We start from the raw sequence: 21,786 nt of genomic DNA on the forward strand, positions 1-21,786 counted from the left end.
AAGTCAGATTTGCCGACTAAATTTTTGGTCGCGAAAATATATCATTACCGCGACTAATTCATTTAGTCGCTAAAACACTTTGGTCGCGAAAAGTGATGTTTTCCCGACCAAAAAGTTTGGTCGCCAATTATCACATTCAACGACCAAAAAGTTTGGTCGCCAATTGTGCCATTCCGCGACCAAAAATTTTGGTCGCCAATCATGACATTCCGCGACCAAAAAGTTTGGTCGCCAATTGTGACATTCCGCGACCAAAAATTTTGATCGCCAATCGTGACATTCCACGACCAAAAAGTTTGGTCGCCAATTGTGACATTCCACAACCAAAAAAGGTTTTGGTCGCCATTTGTTACTTTTCGCGACCAAAACTTTTGGTCGGCAAAAGTGAGTTTCCACGACCAAGAGCTATTTTGGTCGGCAATAGATGTATTTTTTGCGACCAAAACTCTTGGTCGGCAATTGTCATTTTTTGCGAAAAAAAATTATTTATTTGTCGCGACTAATAAATTGGTCGCCAAAGCAGGAAAACAATACACTTGTAATTCCTAATAATTTATTCAATCCATAATAAACCTATAATTTTAAAGCATCACTCAAATTAACTGAATCATTAACATTCGACACAATACATAATTCATTAACATTCGATTTATTAAATTTCTGTCAAACAACCAGACATTGTTCCAATTCAAACTGAAACAACCAGACATCCCCACCCCACCATGGTGTTCCACCAGACATTGTTCACACAAAATAATGACAACCAAAGAATCCAACAACACCTTTCTAAACTGTCAAACAACCTACTTCCAAAATTTCTTAAATTTCCCAAAACACTAGTGTACATTATATACATCCTATTTATAGAACTACATTCCAATTCAAACTGAAACACCCTAGTTTTAGCAAGAACAAAAAGAAACAATTCTACGAGTAAATAATATGTGGAAGCTTTGACTAAAACAAGAACTCTGTGTCAGAAACTTCAAGGACATTGTGGACGCCAATAGGATTCACACCTGGCCGGAAAGCATTTCCTTCAATATACCTGTGACAACATTTAATCAATTAGCATTTCACCTAGTGTTGGGTAATTGCAATTTGCTTGTACTGATTGAAGACAGAAACTCACATTTCTTTCAAGAAAGTGTGCTTATAGAATGCATCCGGGATGCTCCCAGTAAATTGATTATGATCCAGGTACCTGCAATGAAAGAAAGCTTAAGATGCTGTCCCATGCCTACCCAAAAAAAAGATGCTGTCCCAGATACACAAAAGCACAAAGATGCAAAAAAAGGGGAAAAGCAAATTAAAGAAGGGAAAAAAAAGGCATTAATTGTGATAAAAAAGTAACACTTTTTCCTTACTAATAACAAACAATGCTATGCTTCCTATAACAAAGATCTCATCCGTATGCTGTAGTATGCTAACAGTTTTTCATCAACAACAACAAATGAGTATATTTGCAGGTACATTAATAGGATTTTAATCAAATAATCGAAGTATTTGGTTGGTTACTACCCTTGTAGGGAAAAAACCTAAGAAATTTCATAGACAACACAAAGTCGAGTAAAGAATTACAATCTCTCTATCTTTCTGTTTTTCCTCTTTGACGTGCATGTTCAACACTTCATCAATGGCATCACAGGACAGAGACACATTTCAGTAGATCTATTGTGTAGTCAATAGCTTAAACATGCAATTAACAAATGATCTTCCTTGAAGAAAATTAACCTCATCAAATTTCTTTTCCCCTCACCTCTTAAAGTTTGAATGGTATCTTACTACAATACAAAAGAGGTACCAGGAACCATATATACAAACATCTCTCTGTTTGTTTCTCCAATAGCTGCTTAATTGTGTCACATCACTCTCTTTTTCATCTAATTCGTCCTTTGCTCTCATCATCTAATAAAATGCATGATAACTCTTTTCTCCTCACCAGGCAGATAGGTCGGATTTCAATATTTGATCTTTCACAACAACGAGACAAATATTTAATTTCAAAGAAACCAATTGAATGTGCTTAGGACATCTAACATGCATACCAATTGACGTTTCTACAATCAACAACAAAATTTTCCCAAAAAGAACACAAAAACAAGCTCCATCCTTGTTAGCTTTTCCCACATGATAATATTTCATAAGGTCAGGAGCCTTTGCAAAGTTTGATCAATTCAAAAACTCTTTGGCCAGCCTAACCAAGAGAGGCTTGTGAATATCTGAACATTTTTGGTCCACACAAAGATCTAGAACTGAGTTTGCTTATGGCCATACAAACATTAATTTGCAAGGAATGCTAAAACTCGAAAATTTGAAAAGATCTCTACTAGAACCATACGTGACAGTTTCAGCAGATCTATCAAATTCAATCTGTTGATTACAGAAGAGATGAATTCCCTTAGCTCTTTCATATGCAAGCAACAAATTACTTACAAGATGACGAGTTAGGATGAATAAACGATTAGCTATTCATGGAAAAGGATTGAGCTTTAAATGATGGGGACATGGAAGAGGGAACGTATTTGTTTATAGAAATAACAATGATGAGAAGGAGGAGACAGTGATTGTGGTAGTAGTGGTGGTGGTGGTGATATCATGATCTAATGAACTAAGCCATCGAAGGTAATGATTCAACAAAAATGTCACCCTTCTCAAAAAGTGGATGGATGTTAAGTAACTAATATTCACTAGAAATGTCATCTTTGTTCTATTAATTTAAAAGCCAATCTAATTGGCCAATAGACAATTCCTCAGTAATTCATAGAATGTCTAGAATAATTTGAAGAACCAAAAAAGTGGACCAATTTATTTTATCAAAAGCAGCTCATATTCTATAGGCTTTCTATTCTATGAAACTCATGACGAAAGAATCGTAATAACTTTAAGTTACAGCGATTGAGTTTGGTGTGTACTCTAAATCAAGTATATTTGGGTTTCAAATTACTCAAGTTGCCACCTTGTTACACAGCAACATGCAGACCACTAACAATCCCCAGACAAGGCAAGTTTTTTTCTTTTGAATTGGTATTGATTATTAAAAACATTTATGAAGCATTTGGACTACTAACAATCCCCAGACATCTATCCCTACAAACGTCAACAAGACTTAATGATCACAAGTATTTTATGCTTCACTGTTATATTATAAGAATCAAGACATTTGATTCTTCATTGTTAATGCCATAAAATCTAAACTCGACCATTCACAACTTTGTAGGGATACAGAAATGGCCATTAATGGATGAAATTATGCCTGACATGGTAACCAACCTGCGAGGATCGTAGACGGTAACAGTACAATCAGCTCCTCCCACTGCAATACTAGTTGAAGAACTACAGACTGCATAGAAGATATCTCCAACAGAACCATATATCCTATGCACACAACCACCATTTTCTTTCATTCTCAAGTCCCATATGGAAAGCTGCAGTAATTCAAAAAGATGGAAAAATGCCAAAATGGGTAAACAAAGAAATAAGCTCAAATGTTAATTTTTTTTTAAAAATGTATACAAAATGAAAAGGCAAAACCTGGCAGCCTTCTGTGACGGCTAATATAGAACTATCATTTCCACTACACAAACTCTGCATAAAGCTTAATGAAGATGGATACCATAATCTGCAACACAGCTACATCAATGGCAATCAATGTTCTGAAAAAACTTACATATTCAAGCAATTCATAGGCAATTCAATGACAAGGTTTTTAGAGAATCAGAAGCTTTGAGATTGACTAGTGTCAAGAAATATGAATCACCACTGCTAAAAATTTCACATTTGCTGGCGTTTAAAAAACGCCGCTATAGGTATAAAAAACGCTGCTAATTCTTTTTGCGGCGTTTAGTACAAACGTCGAAGACGCGACCGTCGCTATAACATTATGACACTTTAAAAACGTCGTTATATTAGTATAGACGGCGTTTTTAAAAACTCCGTTAAATGTGGTAAATAACAATAAAATGACGTCACTTAGTATTTAGAGACGTTTTAAAAACGCCGTAATAGATTTTTTATTATTTTAAAAATATAACCGTTGGTACTGTAGTGGCGTTTGGGAAAACGCCGTTATAGCTTCTTTTTTTTTTTTTTTGAAATTGTGCTAATTCTATTAGATTTAACTAAAAAAAATACCTATAATAAAGCTAAAAATAACAATAATATGGCTACAGCATTGCTGCTATTTCAATATATTAACTAAATTTACATAAACATTGCATAATTATTCTAAACCAAAATCAAGTAACAAACACAACCAAAAAATAAAAGGAAAAAAAATATTATATCACACAAATATAATGCAAATCTGTCAAATAACAAATTCAACGAGACCATGATTTCAAAAACTACAATTGCGGATGACACACCTTCAAGATCTCCATGTTAACACATTCAGTGGTTTTGGGTTGAATCTCAACTGGGTTGGGATGGATTTTCTCAATGTCGCACTCTGCCTCTTCCGTGGCATCACTGCTGTCTTCCGATGATGGGACATTGTTGCCAAAATCAATGATAGGTTAGTGGTTGTGGGTGGGATTTTCAGTGGAGAAGACACCAATGGATCTAAATCTGCAAACTTTGGCAAATTTGCAGACAATGTCTGATATATTTGAAGGTGGTTTTGTTGCATATTCCATTTCTTGACTCTCTGATGAAAAAAAAAAAAAAAAAAACCCACAAAAACAAACTGATATGGGAATGAATAAATAAAGGAACAGAGTTGATTTTTCTTCTTATAGAATAAAGTAGGAAAATCTTAGAAAAGTGATCTGAGTACAATAATATAGCATAGAGGAAACAAAAGCAGGGGGACAGAGAGGAGAAACACTGCGATTCCTGCAGAAATGCCAATGAGATAATGAACAAGGGTTTTAAAGAAAGAAAGACACTAGCTAGTTTGAGAATATCAAATTGTTTAGTACATAAACTATGAAATCCCTAAAAATAACAACTATACAATAAATGAAAAAATAATTTACCTGCAGAATGGTCTTTGCTGTCCATGGCACTGTCCAAGGTTCTGCACTAAAAACTGCATCTGCAGCCTGTAACATAAATGGCCGATTAACCACTAATTATGAAGGATTAATTGACAATGATTATGTCTCCAATTACTAAGCTCTTCTTAGAAACTATTTCTTCCACAAAAAATGTCTCCAGCAGTTAAACATGTTCATGTCTCTAATTACAAACATGTAAACCTACCATATTCCCTCTAGCAAAGAGAAATGAAAAGAACTGGGTTAAGAAAAAAAATACTTTAAATGGGGAAAAAAATTAAATTGATTTTGAGTTCCAAAACTAGGAATTACTGTGTATTTGGGGTTCGAATTTATAGGCGTCATTGGCATCTTGGCTAGGAGGGGATTCGGCAAGCCAACCCTACATGCCGCTCGAGCTCTGCCTCTGTTTTGCACTCAAGGCAGCTTGTTCAGAGGCAGCCTTTTGTCTTTGAAGAAGTTCAAGTTCTTTTTGTTAGGTCTCCATAGTTTGCAGCTTTTGCCGTAGCTCTGCCACATCAACCTGGTGAGATAGTAAGTGTTAGAACTAAACTTCTTTCCAATGAAGACATTTTAAAAGAAACCACCAAAATTAATCAGATATCATTCAAACCAACAAAATTAATTATTCAATACATAAATCAAAAGTTTGATGTTAGTATTAATTTGTGCTCCGTTAACATAATGAAGAAACCAAAAGTTTTTGCTCTCTTAAATCAATCAATAAAGACCAAACTATTATGCCTTCAAATGAAAGCAACCACAAAGAAAGTCAAATTTAAAAAAGGAAAAAAAGAAAAGAAAAGAGAGGGGTCATAGTAAACTGCACCAAACAGAGCCACCAACCTACTTGATTTCAACTAATGCATGCAAATACAAGAAAATATGCTGCCAAGAATATGCATGTAAATACAAATTTCAAGACAATAAACTTGTAGTTGTAGACATTCCAGTCCAAAGAACATAGAAGAAAACCATGTCATATGACTTCATGGTTTTAATTACACTAAAAAAATGGGATCTAAGTCTTGTAGACTTGTGTAATTATGTCAATGATCCAATTAAAACACTATAGACCATAAACAGAGAAATATATGGACCAAAAGTACATTTATATCTCCATAAAGCGATCAAATCTCATTGAAAGAAAACTGAGAAATTGAATCGCCAAGTTACCAACAAAAACATACAGTACACTTAATTGAAGATAATTGCATTTCAACAGTACACTTAATTGTCACTTGTAACCTTTAAGCAATGGATTGATATCTTTTTTTTCTTAAAGGAACTTAATTGTTTTATAATTTAGTGAATTGTTGATCAAAATTGGTAGGTATAATTCTTTGTATTTCATCTATTGCATGGAGAAAAGAGTAGAAATGGAGGAGAAGAGTAATGGGGAAGAATAAGTAGAAAAAGGCTATAAGAGAAGTAAGCAAAGCCATATTGTTTTTTATTACTCTTGTTTCACACTTTGATGGTCATTCTAGAAAAACAAAATGTATTATTTTCTTCATATCACTACACTAAAATTATTTCTGATATGAACATCAAAAGAAAAAAATTGAGTGTTTTTTCCATTCACAAATCCTATAGTGTAAAGTGTAAACATAATATGGCAGAGTTAAGTTGATCAAACAAATGCAGGACATTACCATTTGGGTGGCGTAGACAGCTGTGTATGAAAAGGAGAAAAGAAAAGAAAAGAAAAAGTCAATCGCATGGACAAGAACAAAGTGGAGGAGGGGAAATATGAGAAGCTACGATTGCAAATAGATCAATTAAGACAAACCTTAGAATAGATATCTCATTGAAGAAGTCTTCGATGTTCTCAACAGTTAAATCTTGTTCAAGAAAAACTTTAATGGCAACATCTGTCCCATTCCAAATGCCACAAAAAACTTCTCCAAAAAACCCTTGAAGATTCAGGAATTTTTTTTTTTTTTTCTGAAAGTCAAGTACCTAACACAAATGTCGCATTTTGATGTTTATAGGTTGCCAAAAATCTATTTATGGGGTTAATGTGGCAGCCGCCAGGCTGTCTTAATATATATGATGTACAAGTATTCTAGAATAAAAACATGGACAAAACTAGAATACAAACATGGACATAAATGTGAAGTTCTCCATTAAATTTACTTGGTATAGTATGATTACAACTTTATTAACAGAAGGTGATTTAAAATTGAAATGTGAAGTGGAAAGGTGGTCTTCGTAAAAATAATGCATGAGTTTCTAAAATGCATTTTTGTGTGCAATATGAAGTATAATGTAGTCTCATCAGTTGTACACTATACAATAATAACAAAAACAGTGTATTTAATATAAGTGTTTTCTCAAATTTTAGATTTTCTTTGTAGACTTTTGATAGGCAGTGCATACCAAATTTTTGAGTCTGATAAATAATGAATAAGTGGCATTTGAAGCACATACATGCTATTAGCAATGAACTGCTCACACTGGAGAACCAAAACAAAGTAAATAACATGATAGTATTTATAATCATTGAGAACACATATAAATGGTTGCTGTAGGTTTTAGCATGGAATATATCCAAGAAAAGCTATTCTTACTAGTATAACATATCATTTTCTTTGGGCCAAAACTTATTCTGTTTTCATAGCATTATCCAAAATGAACCACCTCATCTATAATGTACATTTCTGAATCATACTAGGAATTTAACATATATAGCAATGAACTGTTTAGGTGCATAGAAAACCAATCAATAATTTATAATTTGTTTAGGTGCATAGAAAACCACCTCATCTATAATGTACATTTCTTAATTTCTGTTTTCATAGTATTCAGTTTCAGCTTTAGGCACAAAGAGATGAGAAAGCGAGAAGGACTAATTGTCATAGTGTAAATTTATAATTTAAGGCATAAAACTCTTATATTGACAGCATACCTCTTCACAACCTGATTCCATCATCACTTTAATAGATCTGGTCACAAGTTAGACAGACAAAATAACATTCAGAAAAAAGGGGAGAAAAAACAAACCCCAAAAATAAATCCAATGCCCCGACAATTATCATAAATGTGCCCAAAAAATAAATCAACAGTAGCCGTCATGATATGTGAAACCTTCTCCAGTTCAAGTTTATTACCAATGATATCTTCAAAGGTGGTCAACAGTTTCAATGCCACAACTTTGTTGAACTTCCTAATTACAATATACTTCTAGGAACAACATGCCCAAAATTACCTGTACTTTACAGCAAAGGTGTTCTAACACCATGATGCTGCCATGGCATCAAAGAGGGAGGGGCAGGCTTGCAGGTTCAATTCTTAAAAGAAGAACCATGCAATACATACATACATACATAGACATGTACACACACGCACACAAAAGAGAAACACTTAGATCTTTTTGAAGAGAAAAAAATCATGCAAACATAGTTGCCCACATATAACAGATCTTGTCAGATAACCTCTCTGTGTCAACTCTTGACACCAAACCCCCTATATCCATAGCACAACCACCTTAACCATTTTATCACAAAATGCAACAAACAAATAGGAATATCAATATCTGAGAGTTCTGCAATATGTGCCACAACCTGCAAAGAAAATGCCTCACACAAAACAACAACCGATAGATAAACTGCAATAACTTATCTAATAAGGACAAAAAAAAAAAAAATAGCCCCATTTAGTAGCACTTATAGATCAACTTATTTAGCTTATTTGCTTAAAAAAAGTTGACTAATGGTGTTTGGTTGCAATATTACATTATATCTTTTATAAAAAAAAAAATTGAAAATTTCTTAAACTACAATTTGTAACTTTTTTTAATTACTTAAAACCCTTAGATTACGAAATGGTAATATGCTAATTTTTTTAGATTACCAGCAATTTGTAACTTTTATTTGGGCCCCAATATGGTAATTTGATTATAAGATGACTTGAATTGAAAGTTTCCCAGCCACGAATTATGACATGCTAATTTTTCAAAAAATCTCTAAACAAAAAAAAGAGAAATAAACTTTGAACCAACTCAATTGTTTTTCTCTAATTAACTCATTCCATTACAAAATTGCTGGCCTTATTAGTTTAGGCCTCCTTGAGATGATATTTGACGGATTATTCTAGCTCATTTTCAATCAAAGTTTGGGTTCAAAACAACAATGATACATCCCTCTAAAATTAGAGCTCTAATTGAGCTCTAGTGAGGTCAAAAGTCAAAAAAAAAAAAGAAAAAAAAGGCCAAACATCACATCAAATGGGCCTCACATACACATTAGAGCTATTAGAGCTCACAAATTAGAGCTCCAAAACATTTTTTGATTGAAGAAATAGAAGATAAACAAAAGAAGAATGGACAATGGAAACAACATAACTTAGCACACAGATATCAGCTACTTATGTTACTTCCAGCTTGTTAGTCATGGACAAACATCATGACTCTCTGACATTAACAAATTGTCATACCACATAAGTTGAAGTAATACATATGAAAGCGATTAGATACCATGGACCATTGACTTGGACTGAAGCAAAGCCCTGCCCAACCACGCTCTCCAACACCACAATCTTGAGGTGATACTGAAAATGTAAGCCTATCAACATCTGAAATAAGTAGGGAGAAGTGCAAATCAAACGTTAACCCAGAAAAGAAATCTGAGGGAAGCTACTAAGGCACAAAACTTTAGCTATTGTGTTGTAATTCAATTTCTAACATGGTACAGATGTCCATGAATATACATTAGATATTGAAAGATGAAGGTAATACAGGACAAAGGTAGTCGGCTTATTAGCTGTGTCCCTAGTGGACTAATGGAGACATATATTGAATGAGCATTACATTTCTTTTGAAAATGCAAAATAGTATAGGTAGAAAATCAATGCATTTAAAAATGTGGAGCACGTGGCTGTTACATAAAAGTATCAATTACAAACTCAGGCCCCTCCTAGGGGGAAGCAGAAAGTGTGACCCACCTTTAGACAGGTCTGCACTGTTAGATTTGTCTCCAAAATTCTATTGGAAATGAAACTAGGACTATTGGAAAGAAATATAATAAAATCACAGCCCAAAGGAATATACACAACCAAAAAGGAGGGTACCTTTACCACTAGTATCCAACTTAGAAACAATAAGGTGACCATAAGAGTCCACACTTCCCAAAATCAAGTAACAATAAGGTGCAAATATACTCAAATCAGTTAAAAACTCTAAAACAAAACCAAGATCATGTCTTTTTCTTTTCAGTTTGTTAGTTTCACGTGAATTTGAAATTTAATTCAGTACACATTTTAGAATCATGTTTATAATATCAACATATAGGCTATAGCAATAAGAATGAGTGACAATTGCTACCTGGAAAGATGACACTAATCTTAGGAATGATAAGACACTCAATTTGTTTCATTCTTCCAAGAATTGAGCATTGAACTCTGTTTTTAGCTTCAAGCCTTCTTTCCTAGTTTTACTCTACATTTACCATATCACTACATAATCAACCCAATTTCAAAATTTAAAAGAATTCAACCTCAATCATAACAAGTGTCTACAAGCATAATTGCTTAGTGAACCTTTGTATTGGTTGATACAAGCATACATGAAAATATAGACCATCAAACATGTATATAGATAATTGTGGCAAGATATATGCATTTAGCACTTGTCTAATTCCCCTATATAGCTTTTCAAATTCTAGATTTCAAGAAACAAACATGATGGTTTAAACACTGGTAAGATAGGCAATTTATGCCCTCTGAAGATAATACTAAAAATGATAATTATAATGAACAACTCACTCCACTCCTCATCACGGTGAAATCACACTAAAGTAGTAAAGTACTAGTATTTCAGCCTCTAGGCACTGTTATCTATTCTATGCTAATTAAAATTTCTACCAATTCTGTTCATGCAAAGTAATGATCCTAAACAAGACAACCCGAAGTCAGAACCAAAAGCGATCAATTCCTTGACCAGTGTTGTCACTTGTCAGAATGCAAATTTAGCATACTGCAGTCATCATCAATTCCTCAAGAGCTCAGTATCGAATAAAAGATCAAATTCCCAATCCACCAATCAGAGATTCCCATGTGGGTTTTGGATTTCAATTTGAAGATACCACCTTAACTCATAAGCTTAAGAAAAAACCCAAAAGAACTCCATATATACAATCAATTTGTCAAACCTCTTCAAACCTCTTAAAAAGAACATGATGGATTTGAAATCTGTCAAACCTGCGCTACAAAACATGAGAAAATTCCATATATACAGTTAACCAACAAGAGATTAAATTGTAAACAGGATGTTCCTTAGAACTCCTCATCTGCGGTATAAACAATTAAATATGACCAACTCATCTCAATTGTGTGCCTTAACAAAAATTTATCACTCAAGTATATAGAACCTCAAAAATTTAGCTGAAACGACAAAAATGGACATAAAAAGATTTATCACTCAAGTATATCACAAAAATTCCATTCTAAACACAAAAATTTATCACTCAAGTATATAGAACCTCAAAAATTTAGCTGAAACGACAAAAATGGACATAAAAAGATTTATCACTCAAGTATATCACAAAAATTCCATTCTAAACACAAAAATTTATCACTCAAGTATATAGAACCTTCGCCATATCCAAGTCTATCCTAGCCGACTCATTCAGCTGAAAAGATTTGATTCAGATTCAAAAACAATTGAACACGCTTGTATAATTACTAACATACATACATGCAGAGAAGACATAATTACCAACATTTACATAATAAATGCGGAGAGCCAATTACACACCTGCATATTTAAAAAATATAGCCATCAATTTAGTTGCTTTGTAATCAATATCTAAGTATATGATGCATAGACAATGTGAAGTATAATTGTGAGTTGTGGGAATGAAATAAAATCCATTTGTTCATTTTCTTTCCTCCTCTGGATTGAAAAAAAAAATCTAAACATCTTGAATTGTACAATAGAAATATATATCATTATCCTGTAACGGTTGGGAATGGTGGACTTATTTGTAGCATAGAAATATTATCCTGAACACTCACTATCTTTGAAGAACTGAGTGAAAGTGAACTGGATCAAGAAGCCCCAAATGGAAAAAAAAAAACACAAGCAACAAACAAACCATGAAACAAAAAATTGAGATGTGTGTAAAAAACAATTATATTATCAAGAGTTAAAAGAAATCAAACACACTGCAATTAAAGCACCAAAATGAAATCTTAGTGTGTTGAATCAAGCATAAATAAAATTCCAATCAAAGATCCACCATACCTCACAACAAGTTTGCAACATGTTGTAACATATTGTTTTCATGAACAGGGAGGGCATCAATCACTTCACATCTTTCTTCTTCAGCTTTGAATATTGCTCTGATAATGCTCGTGGGGCTCACAACACCAAATATTAATTCACATCATTTTTGCGTGAGAGATCTAAGAACTCACTCCTGCCCTGCCTTTTATACCAATACCACTATACCCACCAATTAGCAACCTAAATACATATATATATATATATATACACATATATATAGACATATGATTAATTTAGAGTCGAATTAGGATTCACAATTTTGATAAACTATATCAAAATTTTTGAGGGATTGTCTCGAATTAGATTGTCAGTCTCTTTTTTCACTCGTACGTACCAAGCTGTATTGAACCTAAATCTCAAAAAACATCGAAACCCAGAAGAGGTTATCAATACCAGAAACCTAAGAGCAGAGAATAAGATGACAAACCCAAAAGAACTCAATAAAAAATGGACCAAAAATGCAATCAAATTTCCCCCTCACCGCATTATATATATATATATATAGAGAGAGAGAGAGAGACAGAGACAGAGAGAGACCGAGGGCAAAGGCTAGAGAGGGAGAGAGTGAGAGAGAACCTGTGAGGATGCGGCGGCGGCGGCGGCGGCGGCGGCGGCGGCGCTAGCAGTGGCGTGCGACGCTGGTCAGCGATGAGGTGAGATTGGGTGAGGATCCCCCAGAAATGAGGAGTCCATTAGACAGAGGGCGAGGGCGAGGGCGAGGGCGATGGCGAAGTGCGACGGACGTTCGCAATGGTGGTAAGGGACATCGGTGAGCTAGACAGAGTGGGCACCGATTGAGAGAGAGAACACAGAGAGAGGGAGAGGGCGGATGAATATACTACACAGATACACAGAGAGCGAGTTGGAGACAGAGAGGAGATCAGGGCCTTTTTTTAAAAATTTTTTTCTGTTTTCCTTGTACAAAACGACGTCGTTTTGTAATTGGCGACCAAATTTTTTTTGTCGCCAAAAAATTCCATTTCCCCCCTCCATGTTTCAAATTTCCCTCCCCAACTTTTGGCGACCAAAACACCATATTAGTCGCAAAAAAGGTACCTTCGCCAACAAACTTTTTTAGTCGCCAAATCTCGATCAACGGCGACTAAAATATTAGTCGCTAAAAGTATTAATTTGGCGACTAATTTTTTTTGGTCGCCAAAATGTAACCTTTCGCGACCAAATTTGTTGTTGGTCGCCAAAAGCATACCAATTTCTGCGACTAACTAATTTTTGGTCGCCAAAATTTGACCTTCTGCGACCAACTCATATTTGGTCGCCAAAAATATTGATTATTCGCGACAAATTAAAATTTGGTCGCCAAATGTTATTTTTTTGCGACCAAAATTTTTTTTGTCGGCAAAAGTGGTCGGCAAATGTGTAAATTCTTGTAGTGTCTGATTCATGTTTTTGGCCGCTATTCATGTCTTAATATGAACTTTATGGTAAATTGACTAGATTATTATTGTCATTTTTACTCCTTTGAACTATCATTTAATATCATTATATTTCCTCTAACTAAAATATATTACATTTTGTCACATTGCACTGTCAATTTGTACAAATTTAAAAATTATATTAATAATCCGTTACATAATTGGATCAAACATTGACATGTAACTTACACACGGTATCTAAAATGTTATGAAATAATTTATTATTAGTAATTGTGTCCTCGACCAATGTTTATACTGGAATAACAAAGGTAATCATTCTAGTATTTGGAAGGAGAGGCATAATTTATATTTTCATTGTTCTGAAATCTGAATTTGGGTTTAAAGATCTGCGAAAAGTATTGGGGCTCAACGTGCTGATTTGTTTCCCTTTGAAAAAATGTTCTTATAAACAATAATTTATTTGTATTTCTTTAAAAGTATATTCAATCTCTCTTTTTCTGTTTTATAAGTTAGACTTGGTCTAGCTTAATTGTGGTCTTTTTCCCTTTCCATTTCAGTAAATGTGTATGTTCCCAAAGATAGAGTCACTAATCTTCATCAAGGATATGGCTTTGTGGAATTCCGAAGCGAGGACGATGCAGATTATGTAAGCTATGCTTCATTGCTCGTGTCATTGGTTATGCTTTTTGTACTTTCTTTATTGTTCATCAGTTATGCTCTTTGTATTTATTTTACTGTTCTCTTGAGTTTTGCTTTCCTTACTTGCTGGTGGCTGTATGATCAGTTCTTTTTTATAATTTTATTTATCTATTATTTTTTAAATCCACAATGCAGGCAATAAAAGTTCTGAATATGATTAAACCTTATGGGAAGCCAATAAGAGTGAATAAGATGTGAATGTTTATCCTCGTCATGCATCATTTTCTGTTTCTTTATGCTTATGCTTAGGATATTGCCACAGGAGCCATCATTAATGATTTCATGGTTTGACTTTCAAAGCCTTTGTTTGAATTAGATTTAAAATCTGATCAATAGTTTTATCTTGTTGTTTTTGGGTTCCAGGCATCTCAAGATAAAAAGAGCTTGGGTGTTGGAGCTAACCTTTTTGTGGGAAACCTCAATCCTGGAAGAAATTTGATACACTCGAATGTATTTTCATGCCTTATAAACTGTTACATGCCTATGACACAGTTTTTCAATTTCGAACCTGGCTTTGATTTTCTTTGCAGGATGTGGATGAGAAACTTTTGTATGATACTTTCAGTGCATTTGGAGTCATTGCTACAAATCCCAAGGTCAAACTTCTTTTCTCTTGCTCACGTATAGTTGTGTTGTTTGTTTCTTATTGATATATATAATAGAACTGAGGACATGCACTGCTCTTCCATCCTTAAAATCTTATCACTATGTTTTCATTCGTGCATATTATTATTTTTAGTCCTTTGGTTATGAAACTTAGTTTACATTATAGAGATTGTTCTTTGTTTTGCCCGTGTGTGCTTTCTTATCATACGTTCTTTGACTAGGGCATGAACAAATTGACAATGTTTTAATTTTTTTGGTATGGACTAACACAGTAGTTTGAGATAATATGTGGATTAAGAGGATTAGTCTTTACCATTTTCTGTTGGATTGGGGGAATGGGTAACGTAGGTATATTAGACAGTTGAGAACTTGAACGTTAAGAGAAACAAGAAGAAGACAATAGGAGGAAAATTCTTGTCAGTTGCATCCAAATTCGTAGGCGCGCGCACACACACACACATACACTAAAGAGAGTACGTGCAGATTTTCAGTCACGAATTGAGATTTTGGAATCTCAATTGCAAGCTGCGGGCGTGCCCGTTGCACCAGTTGTTGCACCCTTGAACCCAATACATAGGCAGCAGGTATTTTCATTATTTTTACTAGTTATTACTTTAAATTGTCCAGAGCTACTACACAACTTAAGCCTCTTATTCAATGATAGGTTGTTGATTCACTTAGTAGTCGTCCCACTGTTCGGCCAATGTCACATCAACAACAATCTCATGCATTTTCATCCCAAGAGGTGAGCAATCATTTAATCAAAGCTTTTTTGACAATACAATATCTTATTAATTACAATACTTGTCCTTATTAAATATAGGTTCACCTTTCAAAGAAAGGGAAGAAGAAGAAGAAGAACTAACAAGGTAAAAGTACTAAACATCACTAGTTTTTAATTTTTCACTTTTCTAATTCTATTAAGACATGATGTGATTTGGTGTTGGAAATTAGTGAGTAAGCCAAATCAACCACATAGTTTTATATATTAAGCTTTTAAATATGGCATGGAATTAATTCTATTTCATTTCTTGTACTTGTGATTTGGCTGCAACTGAAACGGAGCCTGATTTTGTCATGGACCTAGTCAGGTCTTTCTTATCAGCCATTGTGTAGTTGGTTAGAACATTATGAGTCTAGTATGTAGACTTGACGAGTCTTCATATGAATTCTGTAAGTGGGTTAATGTATAATGTCCCATTACATCATGGTTATGTCCGTCTGACCCTTCCATATTTAATGGAGACCCTTACCTCATGGTTAAGTTACAATTCTTTTTTTGTTGGCAATCAAAAAAAAAAAAAAAGAGAAGAGCATAGGCCTTGTTGATTCATGTTCAATTTGAAAGTTAAGGATCTTGTTTAATGTGTGTTTTCCAGATAACATTATAACCTGTAGCTTTTCTAGTTCCATTTGAAAGTTGAAGTCTCATATACACTGAAGAAGGGAGAAGTGTTTTGAAATGATTTTAAGCACTGCAGAATTATTGGCATCTTTTCATTTAGCTGATTTTTAGTTGTCATGGAAGTAGTGTTTTCATTTATGCTACTTTCCTATTCTATGAATCCAATTGTTAGAAAGATATGTTGGCCACTTAGTTAGGCAGATTTTTATAGTAGATGGAGCTTTGTGATTTAAAGTTGCCAGATGTAGAGAGGGAGTGTATTACTTCACATCAAACTTCTTTCAAAGTGCATGGGAAGGATGTCATTAGTGGTGTTGGGGAGTTGATTCCAACTAATAGTTAAGCATAAATATTGAGGATGAAAGAGTTATCCATATTTGAATGTCTCCTAGTGTCATTAGATATTTATGGGTTTCACTTGTATTGGCAATGCTCTTTTTCTCTGAAAATGTGCATAGGATAGATTAGGGACTTTTGAATTCTAAAGGAGAAGTAACTCCAAAATATTTTGGCTCATCTTTGGTGTTTGTGAATTGGGTTTTGCTATATCTTTTCTAGTTCAAACTTTGAAATTCTGATTGCTGGTTTGGGTGTGTAATTGAATATATTGATTGGATGAAACCATTTATTTGCATCACTTTTATTAATTTGCTTTGCAAGTTCTGATTCATATTTCCCAGTAATTGAATCACTTTGGTTGGATGAAACCATTTATTAATTACATTTTTTGGTCCAAGTAGAATGCAGGTTGTTTTTGACTTTATTCTACTGCTGGGACATTTGCTGCTATTTTGGGAACAGTCGGAGCTGATTTTTTTGCTGAATTAATGGGTTCTTTCTAGGAATTTTTGTATTTTTCTACTGCCCTATTATGGAACTTATATTCTACAGGAGAGAGAGAGTCAATTTGTGTTTAAAGACAATTCTAATTGCCTTCTATATTAGATTGTTGTTGGATGATTGAGACCCCAGTTGCTTTTCTTTTGGAGTGGTAAAATGGCATGCTTTTTGGCCTTTCTGGCTGCTGTTTGTTTAATGAGAAATCAATAAACATGTTGGGAAAACAACTATTTGTTCCTGCACTTCTTCCTAATTTACTTTTATTATTTTTTCAGCACTCAATTGAGAATTTGTATCTCTGGAGATCATATGATATGCTTGTTTTAATTCCTCTGGTTTTGGGCATTTCTTGTGGATATGTATGTTGGGTGAATGGCAATGTTAAGTTGGGAGTCTTGCACCGCTCACTTTTATGTACATTAATGTAATAGGAAGGCTTTTAAACATAGCAACTTCATATTAGTGTTAGTTTTCAGTTTTGTTACAGGAATTTTTTAGTTCAATTATATAAAATTAGCACAATTAAAAAAAAAAAAAACAAGGCTATCCCGGCATTTCTAAAACGTCGCTAAATACCACACCAACGGTTGTATTTCTTTTGAAAAAAGAGATACGACGGCATTTTAAAACGTCACTAAATAGCACGGTGATGTCATGTTAACCTTAGTAGAACTTTTAGAAGCATTTTTAGAAAACGCCACCTATAGTCATATAGCGACGTTTCTAAAGCGCCATAAAGTTATAACGACGGCCGCGTCTTCGGCGTTTGGTACCAAACGTCACAAAAGATTTTGACGGCGTTTTTAAGACCTATCGCGGCGTTTTTTAAACGCCTCTAAATGTTTGATTTCCAGCAGTGATACTACCATAGCTTCCCCAACTTTGTGAGGTTGATTTTCATCAACACTCCATACTTGGAGATTCTCTACCTAATTGGTACAAGGATCCTAGTCATGTTAATGAATGTTTGAGGAATAAGATTTAAAAAAGTAATGTTTACTTGAATTGCATTATCCTCAGAATGTCAAATATGCTCTAATAAAAATCTATATTTCAGTTTCTAATCCTGTATTTTTTATGTACCTTTGTATATCTTATCAAATTTCTTCTGCAATACCAAACATTCTATGCAGAAAATAAACCGTGAGTTGGGGACAGGGGACATCTGGTCATGTTCCTGTCTCTCAAACTCTGGTATCTGTTGATGGTGCTTCAAAGGTATGTTATAAAAGTAAACAAAAATAACAGGTTATTTTGTCACGCGATCTGATTTGCTTTGCTTAGACAAAAGGGGGATCTATACGGTAGTGGTTTAAATGCAAAAATGCATTTGCGTAGAAGAGATGTTACCTTGTACTTAGGGGGAAACGGGCCGACGTGGTGTAGATCTGGTCAGCAGTGGTGCAGATCTGGGCGACGGATGGTCCGATAGCCGTCGGTTACTGTTGTCACGCGATCGAGTCGATGTCACACTTTTCCACAGCTGTGGCGGTACTGCACGGTGAAGGGTGCGACGGATCTCCGGCAGTCGTTGGTGTGAGCGTGACATAGTGGACTTGATTCTCCGTCTAAGGGACTGTGTTGGTTGTTCGAGGACGAATACAGGTTGGAGAAGGAAAGGGAACTTCGTGTGAGAGGATAATTGTGATACATCTGTGTTAGAGGAAGGAATACAAGCAGGGGCAAAATTGTATTTTTACCCTCTACAGCTTCAGACACAATTTTGCCACCCAATGCATGAAGGTAGGATAACTTTTTGGCTTTTTATCTTTTTCTGGAGATGCCAAACTAGCCCTTAGAGAGGGATTTTTAAAAAGAATGAGAAAAATGGTGTAAAATTATATGAAATATAAATATATTTTATTCATATTTTATCTTCTTTTTTTTTTTTGTTTGTTTTTCTTTTTTAAATTTCTTCTTAAATTCTCAAATCAAACTCACAGTATTAGGGTACAATTGGAAATTGGAATTGGAATGGGTCTCCTCCCCAACCAAGGACTAAGGCCAAGTTTGGCATGAGGCAAAAAAGACAAAAAGTTAAAAAGTCACTATCCTATTTAAGTCACATCATCTTATTTAAGTCACATCACCTCTCTAACACATCACTTCAAACCCAACCCAAACCCAACCCATATTTTATAAAAAGTCAAAAAGTACACTTATTTAGTCTTCCCAAACTAGGCCTAAGTCCCAAACTGGAGTCCACAGACATCCAAACCTTTTCAAAATGAAAATTAGATAACGTCAAAATATAAAAAGGGTAAATCATATATATATATATGATATATATATACTAGCTTATGGTTTCGGGCACGATGTAAATAATGTTAAGATTATAATATAATTGTAATCTCAACACTATTTAAATTTATTTTTTAATTTGATAAAATCACAAATTTATTATAAAATTTTGGAGTTCTGACAAATCTCCTCACGAAAACTCGTTTTTGCTTATATAATATATAGCTAAATAGGACCAAAACAATTTGAACAGATCTAAGCCATCCAAATGTCCTAATAGGACAAAAATATGTTGAAGATTCAAAAACTATCTTGGTTTAATAAAATATGTTGAAGATTCATATGAAATCTAAATTTATGAAGTCTATCAGGTATTTAATATATTTAAAAATAATAATTAATTGTTCAAATTCATTTAATTTGTGGACTATAAAATTAGTTAATTTAATCTCCACTACACACAGTAATATTTGGCTCCTAATTATGGGATCGCAGACGTTTCCATAAAATATAATTGAAAAATAAGTGAACAAAAAGGAAAATATGTATATATATATATACAAATAGAGAGAAAAGCAAAAATGAGAGAAAATAAAAAAATAAAAAGAAAAGAGAGAGAAGGTGGGATCATAGAAAAATGGGTGAGAAACGGAAAAAGTAAGAGAGAAAAACGAAATTAGTTAATTTAATCTCCACTACACACAGTAATATTTGGCTCCTAATTATGGGATCACAGACGTTTCCATAAAATATAATTAAAAAATAAGTGAACAAAAAGGAAAAAAAAAATACATATATATATATATATATACAAATAGAGAGAAAAATAAAAATGGGAGAAAATAAAAAAAATAAAAAGAAAAGAGAGAGGAAGGTGGGATCATAGAAGGATGGGTGAGAAATGGAAAAAGTAAGAGAGAAAAATGGGAAAATAAAAAATTTACATATAGGATATTTTTTGAAAAATATATCTCAGCTGTTATTTTATAATTTAAATAGATCTGAGCCATCCAAATGTCCTAGTAGGACAAATGTGTGTAGGATAAATTCAAAAATCATCATGCTTTATTATATAGATGTTGAAGATTCATATGAGATCTAAATTTATGAAGTCTATCATGTATTCAATATATTTAAAAATAATAATTAATTGTTCAAATTCATTTAATTTGTGGACTAAAAAATTTATTAATCTAATCTCCACTACATACAGTAAAATCTGTCTCATAATTCTGGGATTTTTCCATATAATATGAATAAAAAAATAAGTGAACAAAAAGAAGAAAATAAAAAAATTAACAAATAGAGACAAAAATAAAAATGGGAGAAAATAAAAAAATAAAAAGTAAAGAAAAAGGAATGTGAGATCATGGGATCATAGAATGATGGGTGAAAATTGAAAAAGTAAGAGAGAAAAGCGGGAAAATAGGAAATGTACATGTAGGAAATTTTTTTTAAAATATATCTCAGTCGTTGTTTTATAATTTAAATAGATCTGAGCCGTCCAAATGTCCTAATAGGACAAATTTGTATAGAACAAAGTTAAAAACAATCCTGCTTTATTATATAGATGTTAAAGATTCATATGAGATCTAAATTTATGAAGTCTATCATGTATTCAATATATTTAAAAATAATAATTGATTGTTCAAATTCATTTAATTTGTAGACTAAAAAATTCATTAATCTAATCTCCACTACGTACAGTAAAATCTGATTTCTAATTCTAGGATCTCAGATTTTTCCATATAATATGAATAAAAAATAAGTTAACAAAAAGGAGAAAATAAAAAATAAACAAATAGAGACAAAAATAAAAATGGAAGAAAATAAAAAAATAAAAATAAAAGAGAAAGGAAGGTGGAATCATGGAATCATAGAAGGATATGTGAGAAAAGAAAAAAGTAAGAGAGAGAAAAGCGGGAAAATAAAAAATATATATGTAGGATATTTTTTGAAAAATATATCTCAACCGTTGTTTTATAATTTGAATAAATCTAAGCCGTTCAAATGTCCTAGTAGGACAAATGTGTATAGGATAAATTCAAAAACCATCCTGCGTTATTACATAGATGTTGAGGATTCATATGAGGTCTAAATTTATGAAGTCTATCACGTATTCAATATATTTAAAAATAATACTCCCTCCATCTCAAAATAATGGTCACTTTTGGGGAATCCAACTTTTTTTTATAGTACAATTATTGCATTTGAAAAAAGTTAATTTTCCAAAATTATCCTTTTGATAGTATATTTTTTGGGAATATCAATGTGATAATTGTACTTTTTATATTGTTTATTAATTTAAAAAAAGGG

At 33.3% G+C, this 21,786-nt stretch overlaps 2 protein-coding genes and 1 long non-coding RNA gene across 52 annotated transcripts; 2 read left to right on the forward strand and 1 right to left on the reverse strand.

Moving 5' to 3' along the window:
* Positions 1-630: 630 nt before the first annotated feature.
* Positions 631-18,919, reverse strand: LOC114277029 (uncharacterized). Of its 50 annotated transcripts, none has more exons than XM_082893036.1 (13): positions 18,580-18,889; positions 9,478-9,575; positions 7,912-7,948; positions 6,793-6,962; positions 6,656-6,675; positions 5,313-5,523; positions 4,980-5,045; positions 4,778-4,836; positions 4,368-4,648; positions 3,535-3,622; positions 3,274-3,428; positions 1,133-1,204; positions 631-1,048 (listed from the first exon to the last, which is right to left on the reverse strand). In XM_082893036.1, exons 10-13 carry the CDS (start codon positions 3,592-3,594, stop codon positions 958-960), a joined length of 378 nt encoding a protein of 125 aa, XP_082749162.1. In that variant the 5' UTR covers positions 3,595-3,622; positions 4,368-4,648; positions 4,778-4,836; positions 4,980-5,045; positions 5,313-5,523; positions 6,656-6,675; positions 6,793-6,962; positions 7,912-7,948; positions 9,478-9,575; positions 18,580-18,889; the 3' UTR covers positions 631-957. The 50 variants fall into 45 exon arrangements, 38 of the variants coding, with proteins under 38 accessions (XP_082749162.1, XP_082749165.1, XP_082749146.1 ...); XM_082893039.1 differs by lacking the exon at positions 4,778-4,836 and adding an exon at positions 11,720-11,754 and having other exon boundaries at positions 18,580-18,841; XM_082893020.1 differs by lacking the exon at positions 4,778-4,836 and adding an exon at positions 12,244-12,427 and having other exon boundaries at positions 3,535-3,633; positions 18,580-18,832.
* Positions 13,036-15,028, forward strand: LOC145800915 (uncharacterized). The gene is made up of 4 exons (XM_082890670.1): positions 13,036-13,054; positions 14,237-14,325; positions 14,742-14,828; positions 14,909-15,028. The coding sequence occupies exons 1-4, from the start codon at positions 13,036-13,038 to the stop codon at positions 15,026-15,028; spliced, it is 315 nt and encodes a 104-aa protein (XP_082746796.1).
* LOC114255910 (uncharacterized) lies at positions 15,592-15,901 on the forward strand. The gene is made up of 2 exons (XR_003627009.2): positions 15,592-15,729; positions 15,808-15,901. It is a non-coding gene; the product is annotated as an uncharacterized LOC114255910 (long non-coding RNA).
* Positions 18,920-21,786: the final 2,867 nt, after the last annotated feature.

The sequence above is a fragment of the Camellia sinensis genome, chromosome 10 (genome assembly GCF_055761805.1).
Source record: "Camellia sinensis isolate YWXY chromosome 10, ASM5576180v1, whole genome shotgun sequence".
NCBI lineage: Eukaryota > Viridiplantae > Streptophyta > Magnoliopsida > Ericales > Theaceae > Camellia > Camellia sinensis.